This window comes from Cinclus cinclus, chromosome 21 (assembly GCF_963662255.1).
Source record: "Cinclus cinclus chromosome 21, bCinCin1.1, whole genome shotgun sequence".
Lineage (NCBI taxonomy): Eukaryota > Metazoa > Chordata > Aves > Passeriformes > Cinclidae > Cinclus > Cinclus cinclus.
The window spans coordinates 5,310,436-5,332,399 of record NC_085066.1 but is presented as its reverse complement, the minus strand read 5'-3'; the positions used below and the strand labels follow the sequence as shown (position 1 = coordinate 5,332,399).

Genomic DNA, 21,964 nt, shown 5'->3' with positions numbered 1-21,964 from the left:
AAGAACGGGGGATTTCTTGTCTGTGAAATTCAACCTAAGAGTTGTGTAGCTCTTTTAGTTTCAAGTCCATACCAGGGCAACCATTGCAAGTAGACAGTGCTCTCACACACTGCAGCTTGCCATTCCTATCCTTTGTTTCAGTTCTCAAAAGAATCTTCATTTATTCCTTTGTAATCTGCAAAACTGACCAATTTTGACTGGCACTTACACTAGTATAAATCAAGGCTGAACACTAGCCAGTGTTTAGCAGACAAATACAATCTCATAGGAGAGGAAAGTAATCCAGGTGTCCACAGTATTCAGCTACAAACTAAAGTAACAGGACACCAGAATGCACCTGATGCTGCATGTAAGATTGTACCACCAAAAGGCAAACACATTGCCTGAACACGGGAGATGCAGAAAGCATAAGCAAGAATCCTACTCAAAACATTCCCAGTGAGCTTGACAGAGAGGAGCAAGGGAATGAAGAAATCTCAGCCTTTGTCACCTCAGCTGACCCAATTCTCCAATTCAAGGGACGTAGGTCAAGGCCTTTCTATCTTTTGTTACCTTGGCTATTGCATATATCCGAGTGCTGGATGGCTCAGAGAGCTCCTTCTGCAAATCTACAATGGCTGGCCAGGCTTTGTTCATAGGCAGCTGTGAAACGAAGCCATCTGCTGAGGGGTGGCACATCCTCAGGGCCTTTTGGAAGCTCTCTTCAAACGTGCGGCCGATAGCCATGACCTGTAAGGGAGGGCACATCCCCGTGAGCTGCAGCCAGCCAAGCCTGGCTGTGCCCTAACGGAGTGGGGACAATTCCAACCACAAACAGAACCACACAGAGACATGGCAGCTTTTGGACTCCTCCCTAAGACAGTCCTGCTGGCTGTAAGGGGAAGCTGACTGAGCCTTGGTAGCCCCAGTTCTAGATCTGACTCTGCTCATGGTGTCAGTGGAGAGCTCCGGATGAGTGACTGGTTTTGGTTTTCGTTTCCCTGTCTGTAACACACAAGGGGATGCTGCTCTCCTCTGAAAACTGCTTGAAGGGAAGCACTCTGGTAGAGGGAAACGTTATGCAGCAGCATGGGTATAGTAATATAAAAGAATATTTCTGTATAACAGCCTGTTAGAGATAGAAACTCACAGTGTGAATTTTAAGATTCAGGAGAAATCTCCTCCTCTTCCTTTAAATTACATTTAACAGTAACTCTCCCCTGTGAGGGTTCTCTTAAATGATAACTCCTCCTTGGTGTAGCAGCACTGGGGTTTCCCTCCTTCAGTCTTGACACCATATCTAATAAGAAAACAAGCCTTTCTGTCTAGAACCCTGTGAGGTAACAGAGCCCTATCTCAAACTTTTACATTTTTATTTCCCAGTGCAGTCAGACCTTAGCAGCATAAAAATCTTCTCAAACACAATGCTGAAAAATGTCAAAAGAAAAAATAACATCGCTTTTTCTTTTCTCACAGCTCCAGGCCCGCTGCCCAGCACAACAGAGCTCAGAAAAAGCCAGGGCAGGCCAGACTGTTCAATTAATAAAAATGCAGTAGGTGCTGTGGTCTGGCTTCAAGTTCAGGTCTGGGGAGATGGCTGTGCCATACTAATAGAGACACAGTGGCAAGAAACTCTTTGCTTCAAAGATTCTGTCTCCTACCTATGGGTCCTGTAGATAAACCTTCTTGTTCAGTACCCCCACCAGCTGCAAACTGCAGCCCTTGGGCTTCTCCCCCCCTGCTTCAGCTCACCTGCACTGTCAGAGCACTGACTCTCCCTGTATCTCTGTCCTGCCTTTACCCAGCATCCTGCCTGGAAAAGGACACAGGTTCTGGCACTTCTGTGACATATGAACACTGGAAGGACTCAACATCTCCTTCTGCAAATGTGTATGGCCAGGAAATTCCACAGCTGATGGTGCAACTGTATTTAGGATCTCCAGTTCTACAGAACGGTCCCCAAACCCCTAAGCAGAGTTTAGGAACATCAGGAAGCACCATCTCACTGAAAACAAAAAAACCACCTCATTATCATTAAAAGCCAAAACTGCCAATGGAAGATCAAATTCTAATTAATCTTTCCAGTTCTGATGAAGGCTTCTTGTTCAATGACAACAATGATATTAGGAACATCTTGCATGTCAAAGTAATTTAATAAAATAGCTATTTGAAAAGGCAACTGAAAAAATACACAAATAATTATTTTGCTTTGGTAGCTGATATGTAATTAACTAATTAAGTGGTTAATTTACCAATTTTGCTTCATTTCCCCTTTCATAAAACATGGTCTGAAAATACTGTCCAGACATCCTCAAATCTGATGTCAGAGACTTCATCTCTAAAAGAAATCAAAACTTAAGAGCAAGATGACAATTTGTGTTTGGATTTCAAGAGAAGAAATAGGCTGAGATCTGGCATATGGTTTTAACACAGAGGACAAATAACTTGGGAAGAACTGAGAGCTGTTGCTCATGGGCACCACTGAGGATCTTAACACATTACCACTAGTAAAATTATTCTGTAATTAACCACCACTGCAGAACCTCAAACTAAAAAATAACTCTGAGAGCCCTGGAGTGAGTGTTAAGAATGAAGTCAACCCCAGGTGATCCACAGTGATCTCTTCCTTTAGGAGTCAAACCATTTATGAATCCACACAGCGACACCCCACATTACACAGCCCTAACTAATTTCCATTAATTATAGTACTGGATAAAAATCATTTGAGCTGAATCTATATCCTCAGAGTCATTAGCTCCTTGAAGATAGACATTCTGAGGGTTTCCAAGGAAGAGAAATGGCTTTCCCAAGTGGTGGAATGGAAGGTGAGAGCCTTGCCTCACCTCTCCCACACTCTTCATGGAGCTCCCGATGCGGTTGGAAGTGTGCTGAAAACGGTCCAGATCCCAGCGGGGAATCTTGGTCACAACGTAATCGAGGCTGGGCTCAAAGCAAGCACAGGTTTTTCCTGTCACTACGTTCTTGATTTCTGGCAAGGGAATCCCCAAGGCAATTTTGGCAGCAATGAATGCTAATGGATACCTGTCATAGAGGAGAGGTAGAGAACAGTAGAATGGAAAGAACTTTGCATTTGCAAATCCCAGGAGTGGATCCGTCTAAACAGATGTGAGGTGATCGTCCCTCCTCAACACAATGGAAGGCTCCTGTGATAAAGCACAGCAAGACCCATCCAGCCTCCTACCTCAACACATTGCAGGGCTACCTCCCAAGATCTGGGACTTGGTTTTTTATCCACCCAGCCACCCCTTTCAGTAGCTGTCACATCCACAGCGAGCCCATTCTAACAGATACGTTTAGATGCAACTCTGTCATTCAAAAAGAAAACAATCAAACGCCCACTGTCCAACAACAGGGCTTATCTCCAGCCTGCTATGGCTCTTAAATAACCATAAGAGTTGTTGAGAACTGCAAATTAGAGATTAATTTGTGCCTCTCAACAGCATCTGCAAAGTGCAATTAAGAAGCCAATTTTTAAACAGCCTGCTTTGACCATCCTTATCTTGATTAGTTTATGATTAGCCAACAAAACAAAGGCAGCTAGCAATGCCATTTGCATCAATCTGACAGACAGCTCATTAATAACTGTTCCCTCTGGGTCCCAGAGATGATTTGCAGCCAACATATGGATATGGTGGATGTGCTTTGTAAGGATTAGGCTCCCACACATGTGCCTCCTGGGAATTTTTCCATTTGTAGTAACAGCATCAGCAGGCTGGAATGACCTGGAGGGCTCAGTAACCCCACCCTCCATCTCCTAGCAGGAACAACTCTCCAAGGGTCAAACCTAACACATGCTGACAAGAGCTGTTCTTAGAGTTTCCCATGCAGAAATCTGTACCTTACTGACCTGACTGCTCCAGAATTCTCTCTAACAGCCAAATTCAGTCTTCCTTGATGAAAATGTGGGCTACAACTCCATGTTTTAACTACATGGAAGGCAGATGCCACATCTTTTTCCTTGTAGCTGTCACCTACTTATTTAAATACTACATTGTTCCAAATCCCTTCCTCTCTCTTTCTGTTCTGCTCTCCTCATTATTTTTTATTCATTTGTTCTGTAACATTTTGGTTTTTTAGAATAATCTTACCCTGTTGCCTTGGAGGCCAAAGCTGAACTCCTTGAGAGTCTGGCATTAACTTCAATGATGTAGTACTCCAGGGAAGTTGGATGCAGAGCAAACTGGATATTACACTCTCCCACAATGCCCAAATGTCGGACAACTTTGATGGCACGATCCCTCAGCATCTGAAACTCCTCATTACTGAGTGTCTGGCTTGGAGCCACTACAACAGAATCTCCTGTTTATCACAAGGTAGCAGAGAAAGAAAATGAGAAGTAACTCAGCACCACTACACTGTGGACACACAAGTCACTGTCTTTGCTAACCCACCACGAGTAATGATATTACCAGAAATTGCAAATTGTGCATGCACAGCTGATGAAAAGCACAGATAATGAGAAGCTCAAAGTTGGAGATTAGGCTAGGGAATCTTATGGAAAACACCATCACAGGTGTAGGTTTAATCTGTTTCACACCCCATCTGGCTGCATTCAGGACCTGAACTGTATTTTTCTAGCCCACTTCATCAGTCACAAAGCTCTCTCAATAACACCAGGCAGAAGGGCACTGCATAAAAAACAGTCATTGAGCCACCCTGTGCCCAAACCTACCTGTGTGGACTCCCATAGCATCAATGTTTTCCATGTTGCAGACAGCAATACAGTTATCAGCAGCATCTCTCACAACTTCATACTCTATCTCCTTCCAGCCAACAACTGACTTTTCCACCAGAATTTGGTTAGTCATTGCAAATGCCTGGGAATAGGTTAGGGAAAATAAACACCAAAAAAATGCCACAACACCCCCTAAAAACCCACATCAAACCCCTTATTAGACCATATTCTACATTTAAGACTTTTCTTCAGACATCCCAGACCAAATGAAAAATGAAAATAAGTAAAGTTTACGACATTGATAACAAGCACTTTCTATTTCTCTTTCTTTCTTTCTTAAAAATTGTTTAACTGTGATTTGAAAGGCATGTTTGAAAATACTTATGTGATATGATGAGGAAAAAAACGGTTGGGTATGTGAGCTTGCAACAGTATATAAATAACAAATAGGAATATAAAAACATCTAAGGCTTCAATCATGCAACAGACATGCTTTAATGTGGGCAGCCCCAAGGACTTCAATAGGGGAATGCTGTAAAAAGCAAAATGACTGAGTGATGGGAGTGTAGGTGCCTGCAAACACTGCATAATTAATAGCATTAATAATGCTGCTTGTCATTGCCATACTAACCACAGGCAACATGCTTTATTCTTAAGCTATTCTTGAAAGTATTCCTCAGCACATGAAGCAAAAATGAAAAATACAGTTTTTTGGTAAATGAACATAATCTAAGCGAATACGTGGCCTTTATATTAGCAGATAGAAAACATTAATCAATACTTGCTTAAAACCCTTGCAAGTGATAGGCACATTATCAATCCATCCTTTAGCAAAGCTTCTTCTTATAATGCTGCCCATGAACTGGCTTTTCAGTCTGGTCCCATCTGTCATTAACTCAAGCTGTTACTTAAACGTTGCCCTTAGTTTGGTTGCCAAAATCACACCCAAAAAAAAGAAGAAAAGGTTTGAGGAATGGCACTTCATGCCTGGCCTAAGCAGGAACTGATTTGGTGGGGATGTAGCAGGAACACCTAACCACTCCTGCAAACCAGTCCCAGATGTTCCTGTATCTGGTGCCTTCTCTCCCTCAATGAGCAGACTTCAGAGAGAACCTCAAGGCCAGGTTACCTGAACCAGCTGTGCTATCAAACACACCCAGTGTTCAGTTATCTGAATTATAAACAGTTCAGTCCAGTGCCTGAAAAATCAGTTCACTGAATTACGACAGATCACCTTCATAACTGCTGGGCTGTGGGAATCAGCATCCAAATTTGAGTTAATGCAACAAGACTCGAATTGGTTTTCACTGCAAATTTTGAAATATCAATACTGAACTGGGAGGTGCTGTAGACTCTCTGAGGGACAGGAGGCCTTGCAGAGAGATCCAGATCAATTTTAGCATTAAGCCAGGATTAATGGGATGATATCTAACAAGTAGGAATGCCAGACTTCAAACTTAGGATGAAGCACCACCTGGCAGAAGTAGTAACTGGGAACAGCCTTGCAGACAGGAATCTGAGGGTGCTGGTAGGCAACAGGTTTATTAAAAAAAAAAAAAAAAAGCCAAAAAAACACAATGTGCTGGTCAAAATCAGATTCTCCTGCTGAAAAAAATGGCATTTTCCTGCTGAAAAATGTTCTGACATAAACATGCCACTCCCAGGATTTATGGGTGAATTTCTGCTTCCTCTAAACACATCCCACGAGTGAGCCTGAGTAAGCAACACGTTTCCAAAGTCACAGTGGGTCTGTAAGATGGAGCTCCTGCCCTGCCTCCCCTACATGTGCCAGTCCTGTCCCCCGAGCCTCCCAGGCTGACACTGCCCAAGCACTGTTTGCTCAGCACTGAGCACATCAGACCCAAAGTCTGTTTGCATGACAGCAGAGATGAGGAACACAAAGAAGCCACTTGCACATACAGCTCTTAGTGACATCCACAGTATTTCTTTCTAGAAATAAGATTAAGAGGCTCAGCAAACCAGGACAGGACAAAGCCAAGAATTCTAGAGACCCATAGGGATAGAGTTTTACTTCCTGAAATTCTGCTTTTTTGACGAGGAAAAAAGCTTTTGAGCTTTTTTTCCCCAATTATCGGTTTACTTTTCACAGGAAATGTTTAAACAATCCCAGATTTTCTATAGAAAAAGAGCTGTCTTCACAGCCAGAGTCAGCTAGTAGTTGTCAAATTATGAAGTGTCATCCTGATAAATGAGTTTTTGACCTAGGAAAGTTACCATCTTCAGACAAAAACACAGAAGAGGCCCAAGCCTCCCAGCTCTTCTGTCCCTAAGACCACATTATCACTCAGCATTTCAAATGTTTCAACTTCCTTGACTCTGCTCATAATCATTAACTCTTGAAAGTAGGTGAATATAGGCCAAGATATTTCTTTTCAGACCAAAACTGCTGAAAAACTTGCTCAAATTATGACTTGTTTGTCATGAATTTAAAAGATCTGTCACTGAGCCATTTTCATTATCTGCCAGCAGGAATTATGAGAAGAGGGCAGATCCTAACCAGGGCAACATTTTACAGATAAGATGAAACATAAGATATGCACGGTTCCAGTGTCTATGACATTAGAATAGTATTTTAAAAAGTCAGATGTTCAGGTCCATTCCCCAAGTTTGCAGTTCCAGACATACCTTTGTACCAAGGTCCAGCAGACTTTCCTTATCAGGACATATGCCAGACCCCAGACCACCAAGGGCATAGGCAGAACGTATCATGACAGGGTAGCAAATCTTTTCAGCTGCCTTCAGAGCATCTTCAACCTTAAAGGAATACATTTCAGAAATAGACAGCAATTCAGATGAATAAAGTCTTCAACTCTGATGACAAGGTTAACTGGAAATCCCTTCAGTAAGACACCAGACTGTCTGAAGACAAAATTAAAATAATAAAAGTTCATTTTATAATATTCCCCTTTTCTGCCAAACAGCTGAAAACTGAAACATGCACTCAAGGAGGTGACTTCAGTCCTCAGCTGTATGTGGACTTCCTTGCTGACCTGCCATGGACAATGTCCTTACATGATCTGTCTTCAGAAACTTCAGCATGAAATAACCCCTCCTGAACACATCCCTGTTTAATTTCCTCCAAACTTGAACAGACCTTTCCACCAAACCAAGTTTTATGTTTTCATACTCCCATCCTCAAGAAAGACTTCAGTACTGATTTTGGGGACCTCAAATCCTAACTTTAAATGGTTGCATATGATTTAAGAAAATTAAGAGAAGTACCCCTGACATGTCACATAAGTGCTGCAGCACAGGAGTCACCCCAATATAATTTACTTTTCTTGTCAACTGGTAAATTAGGTTAGGCTATCGCAGTGCTTAATTGCATTTTCACTCATTTTAAATCATGGTGACCCAGCATTAAGCACCAAGGAGTGCTGTACACACTCCAGTATCCACAGTTGCATTCAGCTTTCACTCTACAAAATGAGAAATATTTTTACTAAGTCAAATGGACAACAGTAATAGCAATCACATCTTCAATTTTATCTGATTTACCGATTCCACTGCAAGGCTAGGAGCAATCTTTTCATTTAGCTCAGTTAGTTTATCAGAAAAAAGCTTTCTATCCTCTGTAGCCATGATGGATTCAACTGAGGTACCAAGGACCTTCACACCATATTTCTGCAGCACTCCTTGCTTGAAGAGTTCCACTCCTGAAGAGTAAACAAAGACCCAGTTCTGAGGATTGATAGTAGAGGAAGAATCACAGAATCAGAGAAGGACACAATGGTTTGGGTTGGAAGAAACCATAAAGCTCATCTCATTCCAGCCCCCTGCCATGGGCAGGGACACTTTCCACTGTCCCAGGCTGCTCCAAGCCCTGTCCAACCTGGCTTTGGACGCTTCCAGGGATCCAAGGGCAGCCACAGCTTCCCTGGGCAACCTGTGCCAGGGCCTCACCACCCTCAAAGAGAAAAATTTAGAACAAATAAAGTATTCAAAAGATACCTGATTAGCTGACAACTTGTTTGGCCTCACCCACAGCTAATTTTCTTATTTTTATCAGAACTGAAATTTTCCATCCTCAAATCCATGAAAGCTGGGATAACACTACAGTTACTGTTTGGCCATCATCTGCACCACAAAGCAAAGCAGCACAGATGAATATTGGTGCAAGTGCTACGAAGGTAACTTTTCTTTTTGATCTCTGCCTCAAGGTGGTCAAAATATCCCAAATCCAACTATGATAACTAAGATTTAAGATGAAAAGCAGGACATACAAATTACTTTAAAGTACCAAACCCAGCAATTAGATGTTATGTTCATAGCTTAGGAATGACTCCCTCCCCCAAGGCTGGCATCTCTGCCTCTATCCCTCAGTAAACAGGCCAATGTGTGAGGCACATGGGGCTTGGATGTCTGCACAAATAAAATTTGCAGAACATGTGGTAGAATCATAAAATCATCCAGGATGGAAAAGACCTCTAAGATCAACAAGTCTAATGTTAACCTAGCAGCACCATGTACACCATTAAATCATGACCCCAGGTACCACAACCTTTTGAGCACTCCCAGACTGTTTCAATGCCTGACCATCCTTTCAGAGAATAAATTTTTCCTAACATCCAATCTAAAACTCCCATGGTGTAACTGAAGGTCATTTCCTCTGATCCTGTCCTTGTTATCTGGTAAAACCCATGAATTGGCCTCCATGGAGAGCAGGTGAGGCACCTGCATCACACTCACCACAGTTGAGAGCAGTCTGGCCACCCATGCCCAGAATTAATCCATCGGGACGCTCTGCCTTGATGACCTCAATGACAAACTGTGGAGTGATGGGGAGGAAGTAGACAGCATCAGCCTGCTTTAAGCCAGTCTCATTGGTCTGCACTGAAGCAATGTTTGGATTCATGAGGACAATTTTCACATTTTCTTCCTGAAAAATTAAAACCTGTCTTTAAAAATAGGCACATGTGGGGGAAAAACTTAACAGCAGTGACACCAGCAAGAAGAGATGGGGTTCATCAAGCAGTATACCAAGAGCAGAATTTAAAAAATTATGTACTGTCCTCTCAGAACAAGCAGGCACACATCACAGATAACAAACTGCTTGAAGACTGTGATGGAAACCCCAGGAACATCTCTCTTTGGAAGATAATTCTGAGTGGTTAACTCACATCATTCAAGCAGCGAGTTCACCAACAAAAATTGCTAATTTACAGTCATTTATCCTCACAAGTTTCCCTGCCCCAGCTGGACACAGTTGGAGGATCAGTTTAGCTGTGAGAAGGGAAAAATGAGGTTAGTGTTTTCACAATATCTCCTCACCTTCAAGGCTTTCACAGCCTGTGATCCAGAGTAATCAAATTCCCCTGCCTGACCAATTGACAGACCCCCAGATCCTAGAATGAGAACTTTGGAGACCTGCAAGTGTCAAATGGCATGAAAACAATCAGTCCCAGTGGAAGTTGAACAGAGACTGTGCAGCACTGAAATTACAGAACATAAAATTACAGAACATAAGTTTTCCAAAGAGAAGTCACTTTCAAAATCACCTCAGTTTTACTTCTTAGAATATTTCTACTGGAATTCTCCTATATATCTCCATTTAGAGAAACATGTAACTCATGGATAGAGCAAACAAAAAAAAAGTTAATTGTATCATGTGCTTATAGACAACCATGCCTCACTTTGGCTGCCCACAAAACCCTACTGCCTCTAAGACAGCAAAACTGGATGAAATGCAGCTCACGTTAGGAATTTCAGACTTATTTGCTAAGCAACTGAGCACCAACATTCTACTGCTGGCACAAAATCTCGTGGCCAGATTATCCCAGGGCACCTCATTACACTGCTATGAGAGTACCTTTCTCAGGAGAACTGCAAAGAAAACACATGAAACATCAGAACTTAAAGCTCTTTCAAAGAAAACTGAGTTAATAACACAAGAGAGGCCAGATGACCGTGAGATAAGCAGCTGTCAGGACTTTTCTAAGACAACCCTCCTTTAACTTCCATGTGCTATTTTGTGCCGTGGGTTCAGTAGGAATAAACTGGCTCCCAGGCTCACTGACAGGCTCACATGAAAATATGTGTACACTGACCTCCACTCTAGAAGCTGTCACTCCAGCCTTGGGAAGGACCGAGGGAATGGTCGTGCCTTTCCCTCTCTTAACCAGGGAAATAAATGAATCAAATAGGAACTAGGAAAAACAAACACATGTATTTACTGCCACAGTTGAACTAAATATATCCCAAGCAAAGAAGGAAAAATCAGGCCATTTGTGAATTCATGCAATCAGCTCTGCTCTGCTGCATTCAGCAGGCAGATTTACACCACCTCAGAAGAGGAGATCATTATTTGAAATTTATATAACAACTTTGACATATCTGACAAAGCTGCATTCAAGAAAGTGAGGTCATAATCGGGAAGAAAACATACATCAATCATGTCTGTGTGCTCCGTTCCTCTGTGGCTGCCAGGGCAATGAGTGAACGTGCACCAAAAGCTAAAACACAGAAGAGCATTCACTGAAGAAGCTCAGGGAACCATCTGGAATGGTGCCTGCTACAGAGCAGGGTCTGAGCAGGGGTAGTTAAACATCAGTTGTGTGAAATCAGCGTTGTCCTTGCAGAGGAGGGTCCAGGGCAGCTGTAAGAAAAGTGCTCTCCATCCAGCAGGCAGCAGGACCCTCACTGGAATCAGGCAGCTACAGGCAGTGGGACAGGCTTCCCAGCCACCCCACACCTGCCAGCCTTCTGCCACACAGCCCCTGAGGCTGCCTGAACGCTGGGAATTACCTGTGGGAGGAGTATGGATGGTCTACAAGCCTATCAGGATAGGCACTATGTTATCAAACCATCCCAGCAGTGCAAGTGCAGACTTGGAAAAGACACACAGCTGAGTTTTTTGAGTTCTCTGATATTCACTAGTCAATCAGATTGCTATGAAAGTTCCTGATATCAAGAGATACACTTGTAGATTTAATCAACACCATCAAATTAAGATTAAAATAAGCATTTCTAGGTATTCTTCCATCTTAGTCTCTCAGGAAATGCTAAATAGTTTATTTATGTTCAGACATGCTTCCTCTGCCTTCCACATCCCCTGATGCTGCTTAGTCATATTCTGTGACCACGCAACCAGTTGTTACAGAATTTGTGTGAAGTCACAGATGGGGGATTAAAATTTTATTTCACTTAGGAGAACCAGAGTGAAGAAGTATGAATCCATTTACATAACTCTACAGTAATTATAAAATTTGAAAGTGGAACTAAAGTGTATTAGAAAGTTAATGATTTTATTACAAAGCATCTGGCTAGTATTTTTTACTGTTAAGTTAAAATCCCATTCCTTTTGCAGTCTCTTTTGCAAGAGATTTGACCCTGATCCTGCAAAGGCTTAAGCACTTTAGTAACTTCCAACACAGAGATAATCCCACCAGGACTCAGTACACACCATATGAATGGAAACACTGATTCAAAGCACTAAGAAGTCAATAGACCTCTTGCTGCTGATTGTAATTAGCTCCAGATCAAGCTAAGCAGACACAAGCCTATGCATGATTGGGCCCTTTGCTAGGATCCTGACACTTCCAGACCCAAGATTTAGGATCATCACCAACTGGTACACCTGCTGATAAACATCTGCACACACAAGGCCATCTGAAAGCAAGCCCAGACCAGCCCTCATACATTACCTCCGTGTCCCTGGGCCCAGGATTTGCATCTGGATAGAACTGAACTGTGAAAATCGATCTGGTCTCATGCATAATTCCCTGCAGGAATAAAAGTGACTCTCTTAGACACCTCCTGACAAGAGAGAACAAAAAGCCACACCTTATCCCTGTAAGCACTGAAGGCCAAAGGACTGATGTGTTTCTAGGGGCTGTCAAATTGATACCCATTTCATTCCCAGTCTCTTGCTCTGCTGTTAACCCTCCAGGGCCTGTGCAACCCTCAGCTGTCCATGGACTGGGGGCATAGTGGAGACAGAGCTTTCTGATGAGCTGTAAGCATCTGACAGAGCTGGTACACAGGGCTCCCTGCAGACAGAGTCCTGGGACTGGGCAGAGAAGAAAAACATACCTGGCAAGAAAAGATCATCTGGAACAAGGCTGTTAGGGAATGAATGATTTAACCGTCCCAAGCTGATTGGTTCTGTCATAGGAAAAAGTGATTTTGGTCACACTCTTGATTTCCATAATTCATTTTAAATGCTGACACAAGGCCTTGATCTCTGCCCTGGGTTGGGTAGAGTGGTGAAGGAGACCACTGCTGTGGACAAACAACAGCTATGAAGGACCTAAGCTGAGTTTAGAGACAGTGTTTGTAGTTTCAGCTGGAACCAGGAAAAAAAGATTTCTCATTTGCGTGGCCTGATAGCACCAAGAAGCATGATCCACTGGGACACTACCCCACAGGTGTCATTGCTCATGGTCCCCAACTCCAGATGGGGGTAGAGAAACTCCTCAAGAGGAAATTCAGGGAAAAGTAGTCCTGATACAACCTGCTTCCCTTAGGAATGGACAAAGGAGCTCTAACAGTCTCACACAGAGCCACAGTGCCATCCAGAGCTTCAGGATGGGATGTCGGGATAGGACAGGGATGAGAGATGAGGTACTGACCACAACATGATGGTGCTCTCAGAGTAAAGAATTCCATCAGTTGGTCACATTTTCCCTGAAGGCTCACGTTCCTTGTAGTTACATACAAGTATATTTTAAAAATGTTCACTCCATGCCTTGCCAGTATTTCTAAAACTGTGCTGGCCTTGTCCAGCTTGATAGGTCACGTCAGCCACCAGAAATGCTTTTTGTTTTTCAAGCAGAGGAATGCAACAGACTGCACACATCAGACTATCCATCCCTGGTCCTGTTTGTGCATGCTAATCCAACAGGGTCCTTGTCCCTCTCAATCTTTGAAGTTTTAGGAGACTTGCTGCTTTGGGGCTCACAGAAATGGTTTCTAGCTGACATGAAAGAACATCATTTGACTAGATCCAAAAGACTCATGTCCAACCTTATCATCTTGTTTCCAAATTCCAGCTAAAGCAAACATGAAAGGCCTGGGAATTAACAGGTTTAGTTTGTCAACACAGTGAAAATAAACTCATTTTTGTATCAATGTTTTGTTTGGTAAAATTTGTCTGTGGCAAGATACCCTTCTGTGTTTAGATATCCTTCTATAAGGATAAAGAAAACAGCAAATGACAAACCAAACTTATTCTAAAATCATTAGATGGGTAGCTCAGAACAGCACTGTTCAATCTGCCAGACTTGATATTGGGCATTCATACAAAACAAGAGAGAGAGAGACATATTTCCATGAGGGAAACTACTTTTGAAAATACCTTATTTTCATTGACTTCCTGATAATTAACAATATTTCACTAACTTGCACAACACTGGACATCATCAAAAATATTTGATGTGGGCAATTACAAACCTGAGATCTCAAACACTGATGCCACTTGACATTGGACTTCTATCTTAGATCATGTAAGCTATTCTCTCTTCTCCAGGGGCAGCCCCTCTTCCTCATGACTTTAGTCTTTGGACTTTAGTCGTTGGAATTATATTTACAATAACAGACCAAATTAGAAGGCAATGAAATCCCTTTTCTGTGCAGGGCAACACAGAACCAACATAACAAACTGGTAACATGACATAGGCTTGCACTGCTGTGGTACAAACCCTAAGAGAATGGCAGCTAAGTGAGCAGCACCAGCATCAGGGAAATCATGGAAATTAATAAAGCTTCTGTTCAGGGAAATTATAAAGTCACTGTTGCAATCCTGTGCAGTGGGGCTGGTACAGGGGGGTACCCATCTTACCCTGGCTGTAAATCAGGGCTCCCAGCAAAGTAGATGGTCAAATCAACAAATTTAGCCTTGATAATGTGAGAGCCCACTTACAGGAGGTGAAACAAAGCTGACAGAAGGTGAAATAGAGGCTTCTCTGTGCAGAGCTCACCTCATTTGTTTGGTCATTGGCATTCACAAAGAGAGGCTTCCAGCCAGGAGGGAGGGCAGAGCTATTGATGGCATAGCCGTGGTTCTGAGCAGTGATGACAGCCTGTCCATTCACTGCATTCAGGACAGGCTGGTTCTGGCCTCTGGAAGAAAAAGGGATCAGAGGATAGAAATTCCAAATGTGCTCAAGTGCCACAATTAGGTGGAGCTGATAACTGTGGGGCTGTACATAACAGTTTAATAGCAATAAAAGACTGGCATCCAATACCAAAATGAGAAATCCTAGGAGAAACTTTGCTATTCTTCAGCTTGACAGGGATAAATTAGATCAAATGCCTTCAAAAAACCACTCACGTCACTGAATGACATGGCAGTTTAGATTAAAGGCAAGGGGAATGGCTGGGATGAAGGTCCTAAGGCAGTTCAGCAGCAGAGCACTGCTGTTCCAGAACCCTTCCCAGTGCTGAGCTGCTGTCTGGGAAGAAGAGCTGCCACACCTGTTGGCCATCTGCATCTTGTAGGAAGTAGCTCCAGCTGCTATTCCAGTGATTAGATGTCCCATGCTAATTCCAAACAGGGGCTCTGGACGATTGCTTTCCAGGACCTAAAATGAAAAGGTTTTCAGCAGATATTGGAGTGTCTCTGTCCAGCAATTCCAGCATAAATCATGCTAGTTCCCTCACAGAATTGGGAAAAAGCTCAATGCCAGAGTGGCAACAGCTTATGAAGGAAAGTTTCCCCCTTTCCTCTGGCTCAGGGAGAAGCCTCAGAGCACAGCTTAGTGCCAGACTATTCACAGGGAATAAGCAATGACACTGCTAGTGTGTGACATTATTCCAAGTGGGAGCTCTGAAATGAGTGCTGTTCTTTCCTAAGATCACACAGGACCTGAGAGAGCACAGGATACCTCAAGGCACTGATGTAGTAATTGTAGTCATCAATGTTTGCCTTGTATTGTTCACCAAGGTCTAGAAAGCCTTGTTGTAACTATTGGGCTGGAGACAAATCCCACAGGACCAATATGTGGAATATTCCAGGCAGCTGAAATGTTGGAACAACATTTGGCCCATAACAAGTTAGTACAACCAACTGCTACTTCAAGCACCTAAAAAAAGGCAAATTACAAAGCATAACCAGCCTATTGGCATTGCACTGTACCTTTCTGACATTCTGAATCACTTCCTGGGCTTTCATGGGATCCCCTGGACCTCCAGAAATTAGAAGTCCATCATAATCCATGCCAGTGAAATCATGGTCCCATGGAACCAAATGCACTTCTGCACCTCGCTAAAAAAAAGCAAACCAAAAACAAATAAGAGAATAAGAAATGAAGGGAGGAGTGGAACAAATGAATTTTTGCAAGGAAGTTCTATGCTTTCATGTCCCGGAGCTTGAGTTTGTATTTCAGTCATCAGTTATGTCTTTTGCCCACAATGCAGCTTCTCTCCACTATCTGACCATATTACTTTCACAAAACTGGCAGACTTGGCCCTTTGAGCCACCTCAGTGTTTGTCAAGTTACTCTGCAATTCACTAATGACATCAAAACTTACTAATAGAAAGCAAAATTAGTGTGCATGTGCACATGTGTTCACTTTTACACGGTGCATTCTCCTTAACTGCCAAATTAGGATTTCACAGCCCTGTTCTATGACATGCCAGAAGCAGCCCTACACATCAAAACTGAGACAAACACCCACATTAATTAAAAAATTGAATCAGGGCAATACTGTGCTTCTAGAGAATATGAGGACATAGTCTCTTGTTTGGCTAAAGAAGCAAGAACTGCTACATCAAAGTGCTAAAAACAGGAAAAACTTTTCACAGAATTCTAGAATCAAGGAATAACTTGGGATGTATGAGCCTCATGAGGTCATCAGGTCCAGTATCTGTGGGGTAATTTCCACTTTAAGGCAGGTTGCTGAGGGTCTAGGGAGGCTGTGTGTTTAATATCTTCAACCACAAACATTCCACAAGTACTTTGGACCTGTTTCAAACATTCACCACAGTCATTGCATTTTTCTGTTCCCCCCCCACCCCCCCGGCCCACCCAATTTATTTATTTTTAACAGTTTTGGGTTGACCTTGCTTCATTGTTGTTTGGAGAAATTATGCCTCATTTTTTGAAAACTCATCTCTTTTGGGGTTCTTCCCATGGCTGAGAGGCTGCTGTACAGCTCTTCTTCCTTATCCCCTCAATACACTCTGCACAAGTGCAGAATACATCTCCCAGTGCATAAAAATCATCCTAAAATTTGTGCCTCACTTTAGGAGGGCTAAACCAACTTTAGAATGCATGTGGTCCAGGTGGAAGGAAGGCTCATGAATACAGGTGAGGCTCTTGCCAAAGCAGAACAAGTGACAAGGGCTATCAAGCACTGACCTACCTTTACCAGCAGACGGATAATGTTGTGCTTCAACCCACAGTCAACAGCTACAACTTTAATTGGATTCCCTCTGCCATAAATCTTGACTTCCTATAAAAAGACAGACCATGTTGTAAATGACAGATCATGCCCTGTCCCCAAAACACAAAGATGGGCAGCAGAATAACTTTTCACCAATGTGCAGTAACTCGTACTTAACAACAAATTTATGTGGAAAACTCTAGGAACTTTGCAGACATTAGTGCTTCCTTCATCTTTCTGTGAAAGTAGAAGTTATAATGTGGTTTCGTAAACTGTTGATTAAAGCAGTAATGTAATTCCTAAGCAATCACTTGTTTCCATAGCTAATGACAAGCTTCTTTCCTGCGTGTCACCTCATCAGCAGTGAAACAAAAAGCCAGTTCTCACAGATTATTGCAGCCCAAGAGAAACGGGCCAGAATTTATCTCACAACTTCTCCTCTTCCAGCTACTGTTTCTTAATCCATTCCACAAAATAAATTGTCACCAGTCCCAAATCTGTAGCATCATGCTTTGTACACTCAGTTATCTACTGGTCACAGCCAGAATGGAAGAAAATTAAATCAAACTACTGTATGTTACATGGCCTTGATACTGTGCCATTGCAGACTCGTTGTCAGACAGCTCTAGCTGATGTAAGGTTATTTATGGACAGCTTCTTTCTGAAGCTTGCTGAATTATTTAACCTGACACATGACTGCAGGTAGCAGTTATTGATGTGATTCATCAATAAAGCACATAAGGCTGCCTTCTTCCTCCTAAAAACAAACTCTTTGCTTACCTTCACTTACACTCAGTTTCTGAAAGCTTATATTGACAAATGTACTTTACCCAAAGTGGCTTTTCTCTTGTGCATCATGGAAAAAACAAGTCATTGTGGGGGTTTTTTGTTAGTTTTTCCTTTATTTTCCCTCTTTTAGACTATGGAACTCCCTTTTAATCAGCTTCCCTGGCAGCAATATTTCACATCTGGGCCTCTTCATGAAAAGATACTAAAATCCATGTCCAGTGTGGCTGGTTCAGGGTGACAAAGTGAATTTTTTAAAAGGAGAAATATGGCCAGCCAGAAGGAAAGACATCCCCTCAGCAAATAGTTCAGGATGAAGTTTGTTAACTGAATATTGCAACCCTTCCCCATGTGTTACCCTTGTCAGTTCTTGTTTAAACGTGTATCTTTGCAGAGATTGAAATGCAGAGGTTTCTAGTGATGCCTTAGGATTTAGCTTTTATATTTTTCAGATCCTGTGCTGCTTTAGTGTATAACTCTAAAACTCCATAGCCTGTCAGCTGCTGTTGTCCCATTTTATTCAGACTGAATGATTCCTCTGTATGACTGTAACTCAAGGACACCTTACTGTCTCAGGCCTGAAAAGTATGAACAAAAGTGAGTTGTGGAGAAGAAAACTCTACATTTTATGGGTCTTCTACCTGCTGTCCTTCAAGCTTCTGGGTGGTGGGTTTCAAAAATCCCAAGAACATTAAGGTGTCTGGTTCTCACAGAAGCTAGCTTAGTGTTCTGTGTCAGAGACCCCTAAGAAAATCTCACCTTCCTTTTCAAAAGGGGCTTTTGAAGATCCCTCCATTTCCCACAATATCCATACTTTAAAAAATAAAAAAAAATATTATGAAGCAAAGGCCTCCTTCAAAGGTTCTCCTTAGCTGTTCTCATGAACCAGAGGGAGTTGTGGGGCAACTCTACTTCAAGGTACTTTAATTAACCTTACTTTCAGAACTCTTCCCATTGTAATTAGCTGTGATTTGTAACATTTCCTTCAGCAGCAAGACTGACTTCAGATGTTGCTGTCTCCACAACCCACGGGTCACACCGTGTCCTGCAGAGATCTGACCTGTCCCCTGCATCTGGCCAAGAGTGTTTAGACAGAAACTAGACTGGGAGCTGGATCAGAAAACTGTTAAAATGCATTCCTTCTAAAGCCAGAGGATTTCCCTCACCTGCTCACAGCACAGCCCATAAAAAACTGTCCCAGTCCGAAAGAATTATGTGGGAGGGCTGCAAATCAGTGGTTAGGGAGAGTAAAAGCTCCTGTTGGTACCAGTGCTGAGAACAAAGGCAGTACATGGGCCTGCATGTGTGGAGAGATGTGACCTTTTAGCTTGGACTGGTTAACTATCTCTCACCTGCTCTGCAACCCTGACCATCACAGGCACCAAAAAAACTCCAGCAAGAGTGCCTGTAGAATGCTGGCAGTTTTCCACATTCCTTGTCCTAGACAGGCAATATTAGCAAGCACAGTCTATACCACTAGCATTTAATCTAATTTAATCTAAATAAATTTAAGGTGGCAGGGGGTGGGTAGGATATAATAAGAAAATCAATCACTCCTCGTGTACAATAGATAAGCAGATTTCAGATCATACCGTATGCTGATTTACATGAAAATCACCATTTGGCAACAGATAGATTATCATGTCCAGTAATTACCAACATTAAACAGCTTACTTCATTTATAGCTTTATATGTGATGTTGGTTTTTAAGCCTATAAAATGAAGCTATAAACATAATGAGACCACCAAAGTGCTGTTTATCTTATTTTATCTCCCGTTAAGAAACTATTTTCAGCATCTTTGCAGTAATTCTGTCTTTGTAATTGTAGAGTTTTGCATCAGCAATCTTACCTGTTTACGAGATACTGACTGGAAATGGCTCCACCTGCACCTTGCAATCCTGGACCACAACCTGAGAAAGCAATTGCCATCCTTCTGTGTAGCAACAAGATCCTTACTCAAAGGCTTTACTGTGCTCAAGGCCCTTACTTATTGCAATGGCATTCCAGAATGCCAGTTACTACTGTAAATCCAAGCCTGGATGGAGAGTGCTTCAAACTGCCCCTTGCTCGCTGACCAGTGTGTTCAGGACTGCTTTTCTCCCAGGCCATGAACACACTGGCTTGTGTGCAGAACAGTACACGAGCAACTATTTGCAGAGCTCTTCCAGAGCCTCACTGATCTTGAAGGAACTTCAAACACCATAGCAAGCATGGAATTTGCAAAAGGGACTCATACACTTGGTTCTCACTTCAGTCAGCAGGATTCAGCATCCAGGGTGCTCTTTATCCCCCACTTAAATCCACAAAAGGGACACAATTTAAGTCATTAGCCCTTGCATTGGTACAAGAATAGTTACTATTTTTACTATGGGCCTGGTTTCCTACATCCCCATGATTCCTAACATTCTTCTCAGCTTGTAGATGAACACAGTTTGCATGCCCAGCTAACAGAGTAAAAACTTCACTGCTGGACTCTTCAGATCCATGGGCATAGCAGCTGATTCCAGTAATATCAGATGCAGGGGATTACTAATGTGATCCAGTTTTGACATCCAGAAATCTCTTCTGGAATCACCCCAACAAAATTACACCTGAACACAGGTTATGAAATGGTATTGTGATGGAGTTTTTTTTTGTTGATTTTTTTGTTTGATGATTTTTTTTTTAAGGAAAGTAACCATTCATTGTATTAATTCTTTTTATGTTTGAAAACATCCACCATATACCAGGTCCAACTGTATCCCCAATACTTCTTTGTCTTTGCAACACACAATCCTCTGATCAGAGTACGGTTCAGACCACATTCAGCTCAACTCAAACCATTTTTATTTCCAACACTGCACTTAAGGAGCCACAGAGATATTGAGAAAACAGTCCATCAAAGGTCTAGAAAGCTGCATGGTTTAGAAAAAACATCTCAAAATTGTTTGTTTACAAAAACTGGTTGATCCCCAGAGCAGATGAGAAGCAGTTACTACCTGGAGTGTACAGCCCTAATCTATGGAAGAACTTCTCACCTTTGTTGAAACTTCTGCAATTAAGTTTTGCTTATTTGGGTCTACAAACTCCACAGGTTGACCATCAAATTCGATCTTCCCAAGTACTGTGCCCTGTGGAAATACACCAGAAAAAGCCAAGCATGAGCAAAGGAGAAGCTGTGAATGCTGGGATGAGGTGTTGACAGGCCTAGCAACTGGAACAGCTGTTTAAAGATGGTTTTCTTGGCAGTTTATAACTATTTTTAGCATTTTCAGAAGTTTGTGAGCCTTCCTCTGTATAAAAAAATCTGTTTAAACCCTTTCATTCAGGGGAGAGACATTGTCAGCAGTAATATTTGTTAATAGGCAGTCTGGCAAGCTGTGTTGTGACATGAAATTGTCTTCCAAGAAGATCAGAATTCAGATCCCCACATAACTGTCATAGATCTGGGAGAAATCCACAAAGCAGTTTGAAGATTTTTTTCGTTTTGGAAACTCACTGTGAGATTTTCAGCTGCCTCCTGTGGATAGCTACAAGGCAGCAGAACTGCTGTAAGGCATAGCTATGTAGGAGGCAGGTCAGCCAGCTGTTTTCTGAATAAACTGTTAAAAATAAAAATCACCTCCAGGAAGCCCTACTCTGTATTGCTGTTACCACCTGACAGAGGCTAGGACACTCTTGTTCTGCCAGCAGCATACCCTTCTCATTGATGTTCTCAGTGGAAAAATAAATCCCTGCTTTAGCTTTGCCCCACTCCTAGAGTAAGTGGGATTAATCTAGGGTTAACCTCTTCTCAGAATGGGAACAGGGTGTGCATTATAAAACTTTTCAAGGATGGAAAGGGAACGTAAAACAGAGGAAGTCAATGTTTTGTGGTAAATTTATCACATCCCACTTTGATGATCAAACATGGTAAACTCAGCTTGCTCTGTGGATATTACACCAGTATTCCCACTGGGACTGCTCCTTGGATTTAGTGACTCTCCTTTGAGATACTTCCCTGGCTTGCCATACCTGAAGTATCCTTGCCATTTCTTTAGGGCAAGCAACAGCCAATATCTTGCACTGTCATGCACACTGATAAGGGCAAGTCTTAAAAACAGAGTTTAGCCCCTAACAGTGTCTGTGTCTTCTTGAGTGGCACCTTACACAGAAAGCTGCTCCAAGCTGCTTCACA

The 21,964-nt window shown here is 42.3% G+C and overlaps 1 protein-coding gene across 1 annotated transcript in view; it reads right to left on the bottom strand.

Annotated features, from left to right (window-relative positions):
* Window positions 1-21,964, bottom strand: part of CPS1 (carbamoyl-phosphate synthase 1) — an 86,945-nt gene that overhangs the window by 52,160 nt on the left and 12,821 nt on the right. The window contains exons 6-20 of the mRNA XM_062506695.1: window positions 20,826-20,918; window positions 17,000-17,089; window positions 15,771-15,899; window positions 15,110-15,216; window positions 14,614-14,755; window positions 12,340-12,417; window positions 10,744-10,842; window positions 9,968-10,063; window positions 9,386-9,575; window positions 8,195-8,352; window positions 7,322-7,450; window positions 4,673-4,817; window positions 4,089-4,299; window positions 2,823-3,021; window positions 553-729 (exon numbers count right to left, since the gene is read on the bottom strand). Of these exons, the coding sequence (XP_062362679.1) occupies window positions 553-729; window positions 2,823-3,021; window positions 4,089-4,299; window positions 4,673-4,817; window positions 7,322-7,450; window positions 8,195-8,352; window positions 9,386-9,575; window positions 9,968-10,063; window positions 10,744-10,842; window positions 12,340-12,417; window positions 14,614-14,755; window positions 15,110-15,216; window positions 15,771-15,899; window positions 17,000-17,089; window positions 20,826-20,918 (2,043 nt within the window). The remainder of the gene's footprint in view (window positions 1-552; window positions 730-2,822; window positions 3,022-4,088; window positions 4,300-4,672; window positions 4,818-7,321; window positions 7,451-8,194; window positions 8,353-9,385; window positions 9,576-9,967; window positions 10,064-10,743; window positions 10,843-12,339; window positions 12,418-14,613; window positions 14,756-15,109; window positions 15,217-15,770; window positions 15,900-16,999; window positions 17,090-20,825; window positions 20,919-21,964) is intronic.